We start from the raw sequence: 16,453 nt of genomic DNA, 5'->3' as shown, positions 1-16,453 counted from the left end.
AATCTTAGCGTAAAAGTTCCGGATTAAAAGGTTTATTGTGACAATGTATCTATTAAATTATTATTATTATTATTATTATTATCATCTCTTTGATAATTGGAGATGAGTAAAGTTACTGTCACTGCTCCCGGTTCAGCTCTCAGTCCCGTTATATATTTTTTTTAATATTTTTTTACTTAATAGTTTTAATGATATTATAATTTTTTTATTTTTTTAAAAAATATTTTCTAATATTAAAAAAATATATGTATAAAAATATAAAATAAAAAAATATAATATTTTATACATAACGATAGCTCCCAATAATACTAGAAGCGATAGCTGTAGAGCCATCCATTGGAGATATAGGGAAGTTGGAACACGTAGGTCAAAGAAACCCAATCTGGACACTTCTTGAAGTTAGGTAGGTACTTAATAAATGCTACAAATTCGATGGATTCTCTCGTGTGCCTATATTTCCTTTGTTATTTTTTTGTTTTCTAAAATGAGTTTTTTGCTTTCTTGAAATAGATTGATCCTATTTTTCATTCCTAGTTATTTACAATAATTATTAGATAGCACTCTTTTTTTTTAGATAATAAAAAATAATACCACTATTAAAATTAGTAGATTTTTTTTATGTGGATAGTAGATTTGTCTATTTTTTTTAAAACGTACATTATAGAATTGTATAAATCTTTTTCTAATTATTAAAACTGTAATTTTGATATAGAGAAACGTTACTTTTTATTTCCACACTACATACCATGTGATTTGTCATTTTTATCATTCTATTTAAAAACATATATTTACACATCGATATGTGTGTGTTTAAATATCAATACCTAACCAATAATATTTTGACCAATAACGATCATTAAAATCAATGATAAATAATGTCTTATATCTCTCTCTTTTTTTTTTTTCATTTTAGAGATGTGGGTCTTGTGCAATCAGGCCACGTGCCGTTGGCCTTATATCTCATAATTAACTATATCTATACTTGGTTTTTAGGTGCATGCGTGTGAGAAATTGTTCCATGAGTTGTGTGTGTGACAATAATTGCTATTTAAAAAAAAAAAAAAATCTGTTTCAAAACCAATGATTGGAGTCCAAACAAGTGGCCCAGATGCAGCTTCACTGATGGGCTTTTCAGTGATGCCCTATCCTTACACTGGGCCTGATAGAATTCCAAAGCTGTACCTCAGGGCCTCACAAAATGAATCCTGGATAAACCTGTCCCATCCTCATTTAATTCTTTCTTCATATCCACTCCTGTTAAAAAGGGTGCACTTTGAGGTAAGAAGTAGTATAATTAAACTGTTCTAGATAAGAAATAAGAATAAAATATCATTCAATTATAAGCTCATCAGCAAAGGAAGGGAATGGCTCAATAAGGTTATTAGGAAGGGAATCTCTTTAATAATAATATTAGGAAGAATAAACGGAGAGAAAATAATCAGTCTCTCAAACATAATAATGCAAGTATGGTTATGCAATCTTATAAATTTTTTCGTAGTATCAAAGTCTGCTACAGGACGAATAGGAAACCTATACTACTTATTCCGTAACAAGAATCAGAAAAAATATTGGTCTGCACGTGAAGGAGGGTGTTAAGAAATAATCTCATATTATTAGTGGATAAGGTCTTGGACATATTTATAAGAAATGAATAATTTTTTCTTGTAAAATCGGTTTTATGAGATGAGTAATAAGCTGCATTTTGAGGGACAAAATCTCACAAAAAATACTAATGCTAAATACAGTCATAAAATATGCAAGCATCATGCATTTTTTTTCTTTTTAAAAAAGAGTAAAATCTATTATTAAATTTTTTTTTTTTTTTTTATATATAAATCTTAAATTTATTCATTTTTTTTAAACAGGAATGTGGACCGTTTACACACTGATCTATAATTATATCTAACATTTTTCTAAAAAAGAATATCTAAAACTCTCACATGCAATGAGAAAGAGATAAACCTACTGATAGCTTTGGGCAATAAATATAGGTCATGCTGTGACCCATAACCAACGAAAACGTGGTCACATTGATTCTATGGCCTCTCCTATCTAATGTTTTGAAAAAGAACACTCCTTCAGTTCTTCTCCCCAACCAATTTTATCTTCTGCACATATCTTTCTTTTGGGTCCAAGACCCTGTTCTAGGACCATATATTTCAAATGCTGCGGCTAGGCTTGAATTGGCTGTAGTCTTTATGTCTACAGTAAAGTATTAATACTTCTTAAAGAAATCTACTTTTTTCCACATTCTAGAATGTATTATTCTAGTTAGTGCCTTGTAACTATTAAAAAAAATAAAAGGTTTTCGAAAAAGTTAAGAATATTGGTTAAAAATAATAATTTATATAAAAAAAATTATTGAAGCTGTAGGCTGTAGACCCCCTATTCAATCTCATATAGTGGGCTTATCGCCAATAATTCTCTTACATGATCAAATAAAATGTTAAGAATATAATATAAATAATTAAATCTACATATTTTTATCAGCTTAAATTTTTGAAATAATTAATGATTTCACATAGTATATATATATCTGAATAAAAGTCTCGATCAGTTTAAACATTGACTCTACACTCTATTCAATTAATTTTACATGTTGGGTCTACTTATTAAAGAGAGTCTATCACACACGTGAGAGAGAGTGTTAAGAATATAATATAAATAATTAAATTTATATCTTCATATCTAAGTATTTTGTAAGCCATTTAACTTTGAAAACTCAACATATATATATATATGTATATATATCTAAGAAGCTACATGCAGTGATCAATAAATAACTTAATTGACTGATCAACATCCATCCATTTACATAAATTATATAAAGATGCAATGAATCATCCGACTTTGTTGCCTGAAAGGCAGATGATCAGCCAACTCTAAGTTAGGTATAGTTCATGTGACTCTGTAGATTACGTTTTAGCCAAGTTAAAAAAAGAAAAGAAAAGTCTGCAACTTACGTTAATTAATGTTATTATAGAGAAACAAACGTACAGTTTAACTGGCATGGGAAGTTATAAACTAGCCCGCCCGCCCACCAACTGTCAAGTTGCGTTTCGTTTTCTGCAATCTGCATTAGTTAGAAATGTTAATAGGGCAGGAATTAATTAAAGATGAACAGGAAAATTAGGAGGATTTGGACGTCTGGTCTCTTGCATGCATGCTTGCTGCGCTGTTGCTTTAATTTATAATATATATATATATATATATATATATATATATATCGTTTTCTTTCTTTTTAGGTTAATGTGTCGTTTTGCTCTTCCAACTCACCCTTTTTCTAACGGCCATTGTTGGGGTTTTATATAGTACTACTGACTCAAAGCTGCTTGATGATCTAAGCAAGAATCATTACACGTAACCGCCACAAGAATTTAGAAACCATATTCATGCAGCAAGCTAGCGTTAATTTGATCTTAAATTATATATATATTGCTTTTTCCTGATATATATTAGGCAGAGATTTCATGGGTATGCCCCCAAACTGTCGTTTTTTCATGTTTATATCAATCATCATGTGAAAGTATTGTGGTTTGGTGAAATCCAATTAAATTTATGAGAAATTTGTTGAAACTTTGCAGTTTTTTTTATTGCTCCATCGATCCTATATATATATATATATATATATATATATATATGTTGATGGAGTAACCTCTTGGCTAAAAGGTGGGTTAATTGGTGGGTGCAATGCTTCAATGAGAAGGGACCCTTAGAACCCACATGATTAATGGAGTTTAGGGTTACAAATTGCTGTGAAATTGCTTGCAAAGAACTAAATCAAACATTTTGATGTAATGTATGTTAAAAGTTTTGGGGCTGACCAGTATATTATATATAAGATGGAGTAGTACTTTTGTTTATGTACAATATTATTGAGTTGCCAAACTTTCTCTTGATTAAATTTCAGGTATCAATATATTATAAGATTTAAGTATTGTAAAATTCACTTTATTTATTTATCTCTCTCGGCCACTTTATGATTCCGTAATTTGAATATGAGTATCTTAGATGATCTGTGAATAATGGTAGTGAATAGTTCGTAAATAGTATTGAATAATTTATAAATAGTAATGAAGTGGTCTAAGAATATCTGAGAACGGTTGTATTCTCAAACATAACTAAATCTTAGAATTCAGATATACAAAAACTTTAAATAATAATTTAGATGGATCACTCAAGCATGCCAAATGAAATGTGAGATGCATGCATTGTTTAGGCCCTATTTGGAACTTAACTCAATTCAGTCTAATTTTAAGCTAAGTTTGACATCCAAAAGTCTAATTCTCAAATCACTAAACTTATTTAAACTCAAACTATCTTTATACGCGATACTCACAACCTTTTTTAACTGATCAATACTTTTTTACACATTAGATTTACAATCTTTTTTAACTTCTCATAAATATATCTAATTAAACTCATGATCTTAATATTTAAATATATTTAAACTCATCATAAGTAAGACTCATAAAATTTACTCAATTATTTTAACTCACTATTATAATTTATAAAAAATTCAATTCAACCCAACTCAATCTTAAGTCCTAAAAGAGGAGGTCCTAAAAGAGAAGGGAGGCAAGCTTCTGCTCATCCAAAGCTTTTTTTGGCTGTACTGTCCGTGATGAAAAGGAAAGCCACTGAATCCATCTTCACAAAAATTCACGTACATGAAATGCAAGGGCCAAAATTATTGGAACCCCACAATGCATGATGATCAGATATGGTCTATTTTTTATTATTATTATAAAAATCAGAACCATAGATTAATTTATAATCTTATCAGGCCCATCAATATACGATCTGATCTCAAAATTGATACGTTTGTCTGAAAGCTGTGGTCTTGGTAGGACCAAGATCCGTACGAAGTTACGAACAACCTCCATGCGTGAATAAAAGATATAGAAAAATTCTATTCCTAAACCTCATACACCATACACCATTCTTTTTATAATTTCTTTAATTTTATTCTCTTATCAAATGTGTGGTATATGAATTATGAATAGAATAATTCAATTATTTTAAGAATAATAAAACTAAAAAAAACTTTAAAAAAATAAATAAAAATAAATAAAATTATGGTGTGTGGTGTATAGGCTTATGAATAGCAATGCTCAGATATATGGGTGGGTCTACGCCCACGGGAGCTCCCGTTGAGACTTTCTGTTAATGTAATTATTTGTTTTTTTATATAATTTTTTAATTTTTTTTAAAAAATTCATAATATTATTAAAAAATACTTACTTAATTATAAAATTAAAAAAATATATATATTACCAACAAGAGCTCCGAGCGAAAGCCTCCAACAATAAGCATAGTATTTTCCAATATATATATATATAAATAATTTAATCATAAAGAGATGTCATAAAAATAATTTACAAATTAACGTAATTTGATGTGACACGTTAGATTGTGATTTAAACTACTTTTATTATATTAATTTATGAATTTATTTTTATAAAATGTCTTTAAAATTATATTACTTCTCATATATATATATATATATATATATATATATATTCACTCACTCATTCACTCACTCATTTCGATTAATTCGCTTGATATTGTATTTCTAAGACTGATCATAAGTAAGATGATAAAAATATCTCATATTTTATACTAAACAAGTACTATCAACCAAAACATGACCTCCCTCTCTCTCTCTCTCTCTCTCTCTCTCTGTTCACAGTTTCTGTTTTCTAGCTATATACGTACGTATAACTATATTTGATATCTATGTCTTTTTCAGGTCACCGTGGCTAAAACAGCGCCATTTTCAGAGCAAAAATAATTGAATTTTGCGGTATTGGGCAGAAGCATGTATAAATGTAACGTACAAGTATTGCCCACGACCATATATATATATATATATAGAGAAATTTTATTTACAGTCTTCAAGTAGAGACTGCATGTGCAGACACATTATTAAATGAGAGAAAATATCATTTTAAGATGGATAATTTTGTAATTTTAAAAAATTTTAAAGTTAAAATAGTCTAGACTTACATTGCAGTCCTCATTTAGAAACTGTACCTAGCATTGCTCATATATATATATATATATATCAATCTAATATATATTTGCGTACATGGAATTAAGTGAGATATTTGTTAATTCCTAATTGACACGTGAAAACCCCCATATTTCAATCCACCGACAGTGCACCTTCATGTTCAAGATTCAATACATCATATAAATATATATATATATATATATATATATATATATATAGCTAGATATTATAATTAATATATGTGACCCCGCTAACAAATTAATAAACTTATGATAAAATTATCCGAAGGGGACTGACTAGTCACTACAACGGGGAAGGTGGTGGACCCCACATGCATGGCCAGTCGGATCCATCTACGTGGAGCCCATGAGTCCATGACTTAATAGGTAATACAAAGTAACAAAAGTAATAATAGTAATAATAGGTACAAATTTAAAGTACGTAAATTTTGCATATGTTTTAATTTGTTAAAAGAAAAATTAGTTTTTTTGAAAAAAAAAAAAAGTAAATATGAGATTTATATAAAAATATTAATTTTTTAATAATAAACTTCATTCTTTTTTAAAAAAATTATACAAATTTACATAACTCATGACCGTATCTAATATTACTATTGTAAAAAATAGATCCAACTAAAAAAAGTAACTTTTTTACACTTCTAGATGATAGAGCTCATTTTTTTTTTAAAATGAACTGTACGAGATTTGTATAATATTTAAATTTTATACACATCATTATTCTTAAATTATTAACTATATTTTTACAATAAAGCATTATAATTTAGATAGAAAGAAATGGACATACCAATTAAAAAAAAGAAACACTATCAACACAAAAGAATGCCAAGTTATTTTTTTTCCTTTCTTTCCCTTCCCTACGCAGACCTTCTCCGCCCCTTTTCCTTCCTAGACCTCTTGCATATTTAGAGCCCCGTCACCCTATTCCGTCGCCACAACTGTTGTCGATAGACCTAATAAATTAAAGCCCTCGCCAACGCCAAGTATCTCTCTCTTTCCACATTCGAGTTGCCCTAATTTATACATCGTCGTCGGATTGGGTATAAAAGAATTTAGGCTTGCTCAAATGATCGGTTAGCTAGGCTTGATCAGTTATGGTTTTGTGGATATATCGTCTCAAGATGGTTTTGATATAATTTTTTGATGCTGGGTATAATTTTCATATATAGTTTTTGTGATTTCTGTTTATAGTTTTGTGATTTTCTATGCTGGATCAGCTGGGTATAATTTTTTAGTATTTCTTGTAATTTCTAGGTCGTTTGGGTATACTACAGCTAGTGAATGGGAAAAATACTAGGAACGAGACGCCAAATTACCACGGACTAGGGTTGGGTTTGGGGACTGAAGTGGGAAAGGCAAACGAGTTTCGGTATTACAAGAAAACTGTTTATTTGTGACCATTTAATTCTAGCGAAATGACTATTTACAGTCAAAATGAATCTGTTTTGATTACAAATAACCTTTTCACCGTAATTAAATGGTCACAAAAGTCTATTTTTCTTGTAGTGCGGGAATAAAAAAATAATTGACGTTATTAGTTATATAGTGTCACGTCAATTCGTAGATTTTATATGGATACCAAGATTTATAAAAAAATATATGTAAAAATAGATTAAAATAGTAATTCAAAGAAATAATTTAAGGGAGGGAGAATAATATATTAAAATGAAAGAACAAGAGTTTTCGTTGTTTGGCGGTCAGGTTAAAAATGAATAAAAAAGAAAATAATTAAATACATAAAATTTTATATGCATTTATTTTTTATATAAATCAAATTAATAAAATAAATAAAAAATATATAAAAATAATTATATATAACAAAACTCTTAAAACAACGAGTGCCACCGACACCCTTCAAAATTTTCCAAAGGATCGACATTAAAATATATTTTTTTTTTCCGACAATTATTGGCTCCTTTAGCCTTTTCTCTATAATAGTTCCAAACGAAGGGATTGCAGCTTTTTCCATCTACAAGGACATTTCGGTAAAAAAAAAATAAAGGAAAATGTTAGCTCTTTCGCTGGGGGTTCATGCTGGAGATCTATTATGTTTATTTAAAAAAAAAATATTCTTATCGGAATAAATCATAAAAATAAAATTATTACTTGTAGTTGATCCTATTATTTTTATCGTTAAATGATTTTAGATAAATTAAATTAAACATTATTTTTTAATATTATTTTTATTTTAAAATTAAAAAAATTAAATTATTTATTATATCTTATATATAATTTTAAAAAATATATAATAATAAAATAAAATAAAATAAAATGAGATAGTTTTAACCCCTTAACCAAAAATCATAATTTTTTAAAATTATTAATAAACGTATTAAAAGAATTGTCATGTCATGGACATTATTTTTTAAAAAGAAAATATTTTCATTTCTATCGTTTTATTTTATTGTTGTGATTTTTTATTTTTTTATTTTTTTTACTTAATGATTAAAGAAGTATTTTTTAATAATAATATTATTTTTTTAATTTTTTAAAAATATTAAAAAATACATATAAAAAATTAAAAAATTAAAAAATTTCCCTAACGGTAGGGAGATGGACATAGCACGTACCTTTTTAAAAAACAAATACATTGTAAATTAACTTAATTTTTTTTTTTTTTTTTGTGTACTAAATTTACTGTCTACTGGTGGTGAGCACGTGGCCGTCAGCTTGTGGTGCACGTGTTGGGGCAGGTAGAGTGTGGGGGCTCACAAACAATGAAGATTGCCACGTGTCTGAGATCTGATTGGGAAATCACGTGAATAGCAATGGAGCGTGGTACGTTTAAGGTAGGGTGCACTCACGGGCACATTCAATCCATTCCACCGACCAAACTCTCCCATTAATGTCATTGTAACATTGTTACAAAAAAAAATACAGAGATGATAATACGTAATTATTGTATTTTTTTAAAAAAAATAAATAAATATAAAATTTATATAAAATAATAAATTTTATTATTTTTTAAAATAAGTGTGTGATATTTACACAATTAATAACTATATTAAAAATTTTATCTATGCTTGAATGCTTATTTTCTTTTCTTCCATTTTTTTTTTAATTTTTTTAATATGGAGAAACAAGTCTTAGTCGAAAGGATTTGTATGTCTTATAATTAATCATTAGATTTTATGTGAGAAAGTGATAGATACGTAAATTGAATCACACAACATTTATACCGATTCGAGTAAATTTCTCTGATAATTTTAAATACTTAATAAATATTATAAAATTCATTTCATTTCATAGGTTTTAAAATTTGATCAAGATTCTATAAAATTCTATATACAAAGAATGTTATGATATTACTAAAACAAATCATTAATACAGCAATATGTATTAGTTCGAAGTTGCAATCCTCTTTGCCTCCCTTGATGCAACGCTAACTGATCTATTTATTATTTATTAATTATTTAATCTTATGTCAAAAAATGAAATGTTTATGATTAAAAGGATAATAAAATACATTTTTCTTTAAGGAAATAAAATGAAGAAAAATGTTACTTTACTTACTCATTTTACCTCCTCATTTTGACATCTCATATAGTTTGATTTTTTTTACTTAATAGTTAAATAAGTGACTATTTGTGTATTGATATTTTTTATATTTTTTATAAATATTTTAAAATGATAAAAAAATGTGAATAAAAAATTGAAAAAAATAAAATGATGAATTTGGCCTAGTGGTTAGATTGAGCGGGCTACTCTGAATGGAGTAGCTCGACTCTAAAATGAAATACATTAGTGAAATACAATAAATGAATCTGAAACAATAAATAGAAATAATTTTGAGGTACAAAATATTAAGGAAATAAAATATAACGAAATGATATTTATAGTTCTATTTTGTGCAAGTCTTGCATATTTTCTTTTAAAAAATATTGATAAATATAGTATTCACACGAAAGTAATAAGATTTTTAATAGTGGATCTGCTATTATTTTTAAAAAAAAATACACGAGACTTGTATAAATTAAGACTGTATCTAATAATATTATTCTAAAATATGTCTAAGAGACAAAGAATACTAAAACTACTTAAAACAATATTAATTCATGTATCTTCCTAGTCTTTAGTTTTTGCCACAAGCAAACACACCATGACACATTGACAACATAAGCGTTTTTTGTACGTGATTTGCGTGACGGGCAATATATAAGTCTTAAAAAATAAATTACTTGCACGACTCAATAATGATTAATTTATCATAATTCTACGTAGGCATCAAGTAATAATTTATAACTATATATAGAGAATCGTATATACAAATAGCAATGCAATATATATATATATATATATATATATATGATATATATATGATATCTATAATAGAACGAGAGTACTGTATGTATATATATTGACATCTTGTACAAATTTCATTCATTCATGCATCTTTTACACGCACAAAAAAAGCTTTTAATTATTGTTTTTATTTTCTTCGGCTCCTATTTTATTTTGAGAAATGATATTTGCAGTTGTGGAGTGCGCAATCGCCGTATAATCTTTTTGAAAAAAATAAGTAAATACGAGACTCACATAAAAAATTTTTTTTTTAATAATGGACCTAACTCTTTTTCAAAACGATTGTATGACGTTTGGCTCCAATTGTATCATTTACTAGTCCTTTTAGAGTATAGATCATGTGATTTGAGCCTTCTATTGAGACGTTACAAATGGTATCAGAGCCTGTCTCAACAAAAAATGTAGGACTTGAATCGTGCCACCTACGATGGACTGACCCAATGAGGATGTTGAAAATTTAAGGAGGATAGATGGTGATACCCCATATGATAAATATAAGGGTAGATAGTGTATAAGATCTCACATTACTTGAGAACGTGAAGTCTTTGCTCTTTATAAGGTTTTTAATAGGATTTCAATTGTATCATTAACTAGTATTTTTAGAATATATATCATATAGTTTGGGCCTTGATCATCTATTAGGGCGTTACACACGATTGTATTTATTATTATTCTTTTATTTTTTGTCACAATGATTAAATTTAGGAGCTAATTAGACTAGAAAATTGGTGCTAAAGATGTTTAAATAAAAAAAAGAAAAGAAAAGAAAAGTTAAAAGCTAATTGGCATATCCAAGAGGCACCAAGTACTGATCACGATGGTGTATGGACGAACCATGTATATAATGCAAAATTATCTAAAGAAAGTTGTCAAGTTGTACATAGTTAATTAATCTCTCAACTACTTAATAATAAAAAAAAAAAGAAAAGAAAATTAGATTGACCATATCAAACATTTCTTGCAAAAATAAAGATAAAAATGTTAAAAAAAAAAAAAAACGTTAAAAACGCCGCTCTCTGTAGAATTATAAGGTAAAATGAACACATTCTGTTGGTCCCTCATTGGCCCATGAGAAATCTCAGTCAATGTTATCAAGAGGATGCATTAAAAAAATTAAATAAAGTGAAAAAAAATATTTTATTAATGGGAAGTCTTTTTTATGATCCGCTACATTTGGAACTATCTTGCTTAAAAGCTATCTCAATGGTTGAGATCTTTCAGAATTTTTAGAGGAATTTATTTTATTTTATTTTTTGTCAAGGAGAATTCTTTATAATTTATTCATGGTTTTTAAGTTAAGTTAATGAATTTTACCCACCATTATCATGGCTATTTATTGTATTGATTTGGTCCAACATTTTATTTATTTTTAGAATAAAATATTTTTAATTTCCCATAAAATAGAAATTATTTATTTTTAAAAAATATTGGATATTTAATTGTTTCAGTTGTAAATCTAATTCTTCCTATAAATACATTGATAAAAATGATTAATATTTTGAATTAAATGAATATTAAATATTTAAAAGAAATTGAAATTATCCTTATCCATGCCTAATATTTATAAGGATAATGACATCAAATCTCATCAAATAATTATCTAAAATTTTAAGATATACAAATCTCAGTTCTCTAATATTCTGTATTATGTAGATAGATTATAAGAAAAATGAATATTAAATTTTATATTCGTTTTTTATTATGAGAAATTAAATTTTATAAATAATTATTGCTTGAAAAAAAAAAGGTGATGAACACGGATCAATTGGCCGAAAGGTATAAACTGACTAATTAAAAGCAACGGTGACGATATATTAATCCGAAAGCGATCTTTCGGAGCTAAAATAGAACGGAGTGTAAACTAAAGATTCCCTCTCCCCCACCTCTCTCTTTCGTAGTCTGGTGCGCGAGCTTGAAAAGCAAACCAACTTGAATGTCAAAAACCAAACCCATCAAAGTGTACATATATTTATGACTGTGATCACCGGCAGCAAAACGAAGAGGTGGTCGGAATTGGGTCCGGAAAATTACGGTGTTTGAGGAAGAAACACCTGATGAAAATGCTGCAAACAGGCTTAGCAGCGGAAGCCCAGGCTTCGGGCGACTCCGGTGGCCGGACGGTAGTCGTGGGGGTGAAACTGGACTCGCCCAGCAGAGAGCTGCTGACATGGGCTCTTGTCAAGGTGGCTCAGCCTGGTGACCTTGTTGTTGCTCTACACGTCCTTGGGAAGGATGGTAAAGGAAAATGAAAAACGTCCTGTTTCATAGTTTGTTTTTCGTTTCGTTGAATTTATAGTTTTTTATGAGTTGGAATGTGGGAATAACTGGTTTTGGTTCAATTTGATAATATGTGTAGAAATTGTGGATCGAGATGGGAAGTCGTCTCTGCTTTCGCTTGTCAAAGCCTTTGACTCTGTTCTTGCTGTCTATGAAGGTTTCTGCAATCTGAAACAGGTAGGGTTTCTTGCAAATTTTTAAGCTTGAAACTTGGTGATTTTTTCTAGGTTTCGTGTTTCATCCATTGAAGTTTTCTACTTTACCTGCTCTGTTTCTTGTTTAGTGAGAAAACCGAGCATAACAGAAAATGAAAATCAGAGTTTCTCGTATATTTTCTTTTCGGTCCCCATGCTGGACACAGACATAAATTGTAGTTATCTCCCTGAAAGCGTATACTTTTAATGAGTGGAGAGGGTTGGTGGTAATGCTGCAGGTGGATCTCAAGCTTAAGATTTGCAGAGGTACATCGAAACGAAAAATTTTAGTTCGGGAAGCAAAATCCTATTCTGCTACTGAGATTATTGTCGGAACTGCTCGGAACCACCATAAAATCCGGTCATCAACCTCGGTGGCTAAGTACTGTGCTAGAAAACTGTCCAAGGATTGTTGGGTTCTTGCTGTTAATAATGGGAAAGTTGTGTTCAAGAGAGAAGGCTCTCCAAAAACTGTCGGTCACTCAAAAGGTTTTGTATATCTTTGGTACTTTGTTGTTGTCCTTTCAAATGAATTTTGTCATGTTTATAGTACACTTCTCTTAGTTATGTACTTAATGCAGGAAATGAAGAATATGGCCCCAATAGTTTAATGAGCATGATGATGCAAGGGACATGGAGTAAGAACTCGAAAGTAGTGAACGAGGGCAATGCCAACATGAGCTTAAAGGAGCAAGATTTAGAGCAAAGCTTTGCTAAAGTTGTTCTGGCTTGTACAAACAGTCCTGTAAAGCAGAAGTGCTCAATTTGTGCACCTAACTCTGAATTTCCAGATAACTCTTGTAGGCAATCTGCAGAAGAGCCCTCCGGTTTAGGTGGTGAAGGTGAGTCTTTGGCTTTAGTGCCAGTTCAGAAAGAAGAGGTTGCGTGTAGTTCAATTTCCATGTTGATCAAAGAATTGCCTGAACTAAAACCCGGTTGGCCACTACTCCATCGAGCTACTCTGTCGGATCGAAAAGCTTCTGACAGGTCTATGGTGCGGCAGATTTCGGTGGTTCAGTGGGCATTGCGGTTGCCAAGCAGGCATTATTCATTTAGCAGCAATTCGGATCATAAAAAAGTTACTTGTCATCAAAGTGAAGATCAATCATCGAGTTTAGACAGTGAAAGTGGCGCAATTGTTCCGGTGGGTACTGAGATATTGACTGCTCCTCCTTCTCCTGAATACAATTCCAAGAGGCTACCAAAGGAGCTGGAGGGGTTTCATGAGAAATACTCATCCACTTGCAGACTGTTTAATTACGAGGAACTTATCTCAGCAACATCGAATTTCTTGACAGGTTTGTCATGGATTACAATTCGTACTTGAAATAGTTTACTTGAGGTCCATTTTCTGTTAATATGGTTTACTTAAACAAGGTTTGATTTCCCTCTGTAATTCCAGATAATTTGGTTGGGAAAGGAGGCAGCAGTCAGGTTTATAGGGGCTGCCTTCCTGATGGAAAGGAACTCGCTGTGAAGATCTTAAAGCCATCTGAAGATGTTTTAAAAGAGTTTGTCTTGGAAATAGAGATTATTACTACCTTAAACCATAAGAACATTATTTCTCTTCTGGGGTTCTGCTTTGAGGATCGCAATCTTCTCTTGGTTTATGATTTCTTATCAAGAGGAAGCCTTGAAGAGAACCTTCACGGTACCTATTGCAGTTATTCTAAACTATATGAAGTATGAGGCTATTTTAATCACTGAATGGTTTCTAATTTACTTTTGAACGTTTCTGATTCCTTCTAAATCAGGGAATAGGAAAGATCCGCTAGCATTTGGTTGGAGTGAGAGGTATAAAGTGGCTGTGGGTGTAGCTGAGGCCTTAGAATATCTGCATGGTGGCTGTGCTCGACCTGTGATCCACAGGGATGTTAAATCTTCAAATATACTGTTATCTGATGACTTTGAGCCACAGGTGGTGTATATAGTATTTATCGAAATCTTTTACTTTGTTTCTTTTGAGTTTGGGAATGCTCATTATTATTCTACTTCGTTTCTTCAGCTCTGTGATTTTGGACTTGCAAAATGGGCATCAACCTCTTCATCACACATAACCTGCACGGATGTTGCTGGCACCTTTGGGTTTGTAATTTCTACTCAAATAGTTTTAGAGGCCATGTCCTATCTGGAATACCTAGCATTCCCCCTAAAGAAATAACAGTCCCAATTTTGAGTTTTTTCCCCCTAGATAACAATGAAAATTATCACTAACTATTTTATAACAATACTTCTTTCTGCAGTTACTTGGCTCCTGAATACTTTATGTATGGAAAAGTGAATGAAAAGATTGATGTCTATTCATTTGGTGTTGTACTCCTTGAGCTTCTTTCGGGAAGAAAGCCTATAAGCAATGACTATCCGAAAGGCCAAGAAAGCCTAGTCATGTGGGTATGTCCTCTTCTTTACTCATGGATCTATTAACAGCACTGAACTCACCTCTTGATAGTACCTCTTAAAGATGGATTCACTTATATATATCCACATTCCCTGTCCAGGCTAGGCCAATTCTAAATGGTGGAAAAGTGTCACAATTATTAGATCCGAGTTTGGGGACTAAGTACAATCCGGACCAGATGGAGAGGATGGTTATAGCAGCAAGACTTTGTATCAGGCGTGCTCCAAGAGCGCGGCCACAAATGAGCCTTGTAAGTCATCTCTAATTCTTCTTCATAGTTCTCTAGCAATTGAACTTTCAAGTTAGTACATAAAATTTGGTTTACCCTGTCAATAAATATTTGATTTCCTCATGGGACAAACATATCGTTAACAAGTTTAGATCCTGTATTCTTCTTGGCCACAGGTTTCGAAGCTCCTTCATGGTGATAATGAGGTTACCAAGTGGGCAAGGCTACAAGTTAATGCTGCAGAGGATTCAGACATGCTTGATGGTGAAGCTTGTCCACGTTCTAACCTGCAGTCACATCTGAACCTTGCACTCCTCGATGTGGAGGATGACTCACTCTCCTTAAGCAGCATTGAGCAAAGTGTGTCATTGGAGGACTACTTACAAGGCAGGTGGAGCCGCTCATCAAGCTTTGACTAACCACAATACTGGCAATTTGCTAGTAAAAAAAATGTTTATCTCAGTTTCTGTGATTCTTTTGTATATCCTTTTGCTTTTTCCCCTCCTTTGCATTGGCCTTTGGCCCCCTGGATTTCTTTCATCTTGCAGGGTTTTGGATGAGAGGTTGTTTGTGGGTGTGCCCTCCTCCTTCCCTTGATAGTTGAGAAATTTGTCCCCATTTGTTGGGAGTTTGTCTACTCTCTAAGAAAAAGAGAGGAAAAAAACTCAAAAAGAGTGTCAGTTTTATTCCTAGATCTCAAGCAGATCGAGAGTGGAATATGTTAATTTTGTAGGATGGACATGTTGTAATTCTAGAAAACTCTTTCCTAAAGTGAGCACAAGTCATTTCTAATAAGAGAAATTCGGCTGTTCTCATGCTTGAATTTATTAATGATTTGAATGCATATTTACATTTGTTATCTGACCATTGATGCATGCTAACTATGATGTGATTATTTTGCTCACAAAAGGGCTGTTCCTGGGACTAGACTAAAGTTATGCTCAGGATCAAAGGGTGTTTAAAATTTTCTCAAAATTTTCTTACTTTCCAAACGGCTAAAACTATCTCAATCGTTAATAC

At 30.7% G+C, this 16,453-nt stretch overlaps 1 protein-coding gene across 1 annotated transcript; it reads left to right on the top strand.

Annotated features, from left to right (window-relative positions):
- Positions 1-12,214: 12,214 nt before the first annotated feature.
- LOC109004828 (probable receptor-like serine/threonine-protein kinase At5g57670) lies at positions 12,215-16,277 on the top strand. Its single transcript, XM_018983531.2, has 10 exons — positions 12,215-12,570; positions 12,692-12,789; positions 13,046-13,295; positions 13,388-14,104; positions 14,209-14,457; positions 14,561-14,724; positions 14,812-14,891; positions 15,050-15,197; positions 15,305-15,454; positions 15,610-16,277. The coding sequence occupies exons 1-10, from the start codon at positions 12,390-12,392 to the stop codon at positions 15,850-15,852; spliced, it is 2,280 nt and encodes a 759-aa protein (XP_018839076.2). The 5' UTR covers positions 12,215-12,389; the 3' UTR covers positions 15,853-16,277.
- The last annotated feature ends 176 nt before the right edge of the window (positions 16,278-16,453 follow it).

The sequence above is a fragment of the Juglans regia genome, chromosome 6 (genome assembly GCF_001411555.2).
Source record: "Juglans regia cultivar Chandler chromosome 6, Walnut 2.0, whole genome shotgun sequence".
Classification (NCBI taxonomy): Eukaryota; Viridiplantae; Streptophyta; class Magnoliopsida; order Fagales; family Juglandaceae; genus Juglans; species Juglans regia.
The sequence above is the reverse complement of the archived record's forward strand: the minus strand, read 5'-3'. Positions and strand labels throughout refer to the sequence as shown.

Coding starts and splice junctions, on each gene's coding strand:
- LOC109004828 (XM_018983531.2), top strand. CDS start 12,390: ATGAAAATGCTGCAAACAGGCTTAGCAGCGGAAGCCCAGGCTTCGGGC. Junction 14,725..14,811: donor CTGATGACTTTGAGCCACAG/GTGGTGTATATA, acceptor TCGTTTCTTCAG/CTCTGTGATTTTGGACTTGC. Junction 15,455..15,609: donor CGCGGCCACAAATGAGCCTT/GTAAGTCATCTC, acceptor TCTTGGCCACAG/GTTTCGAAGCTCCTTCATGG.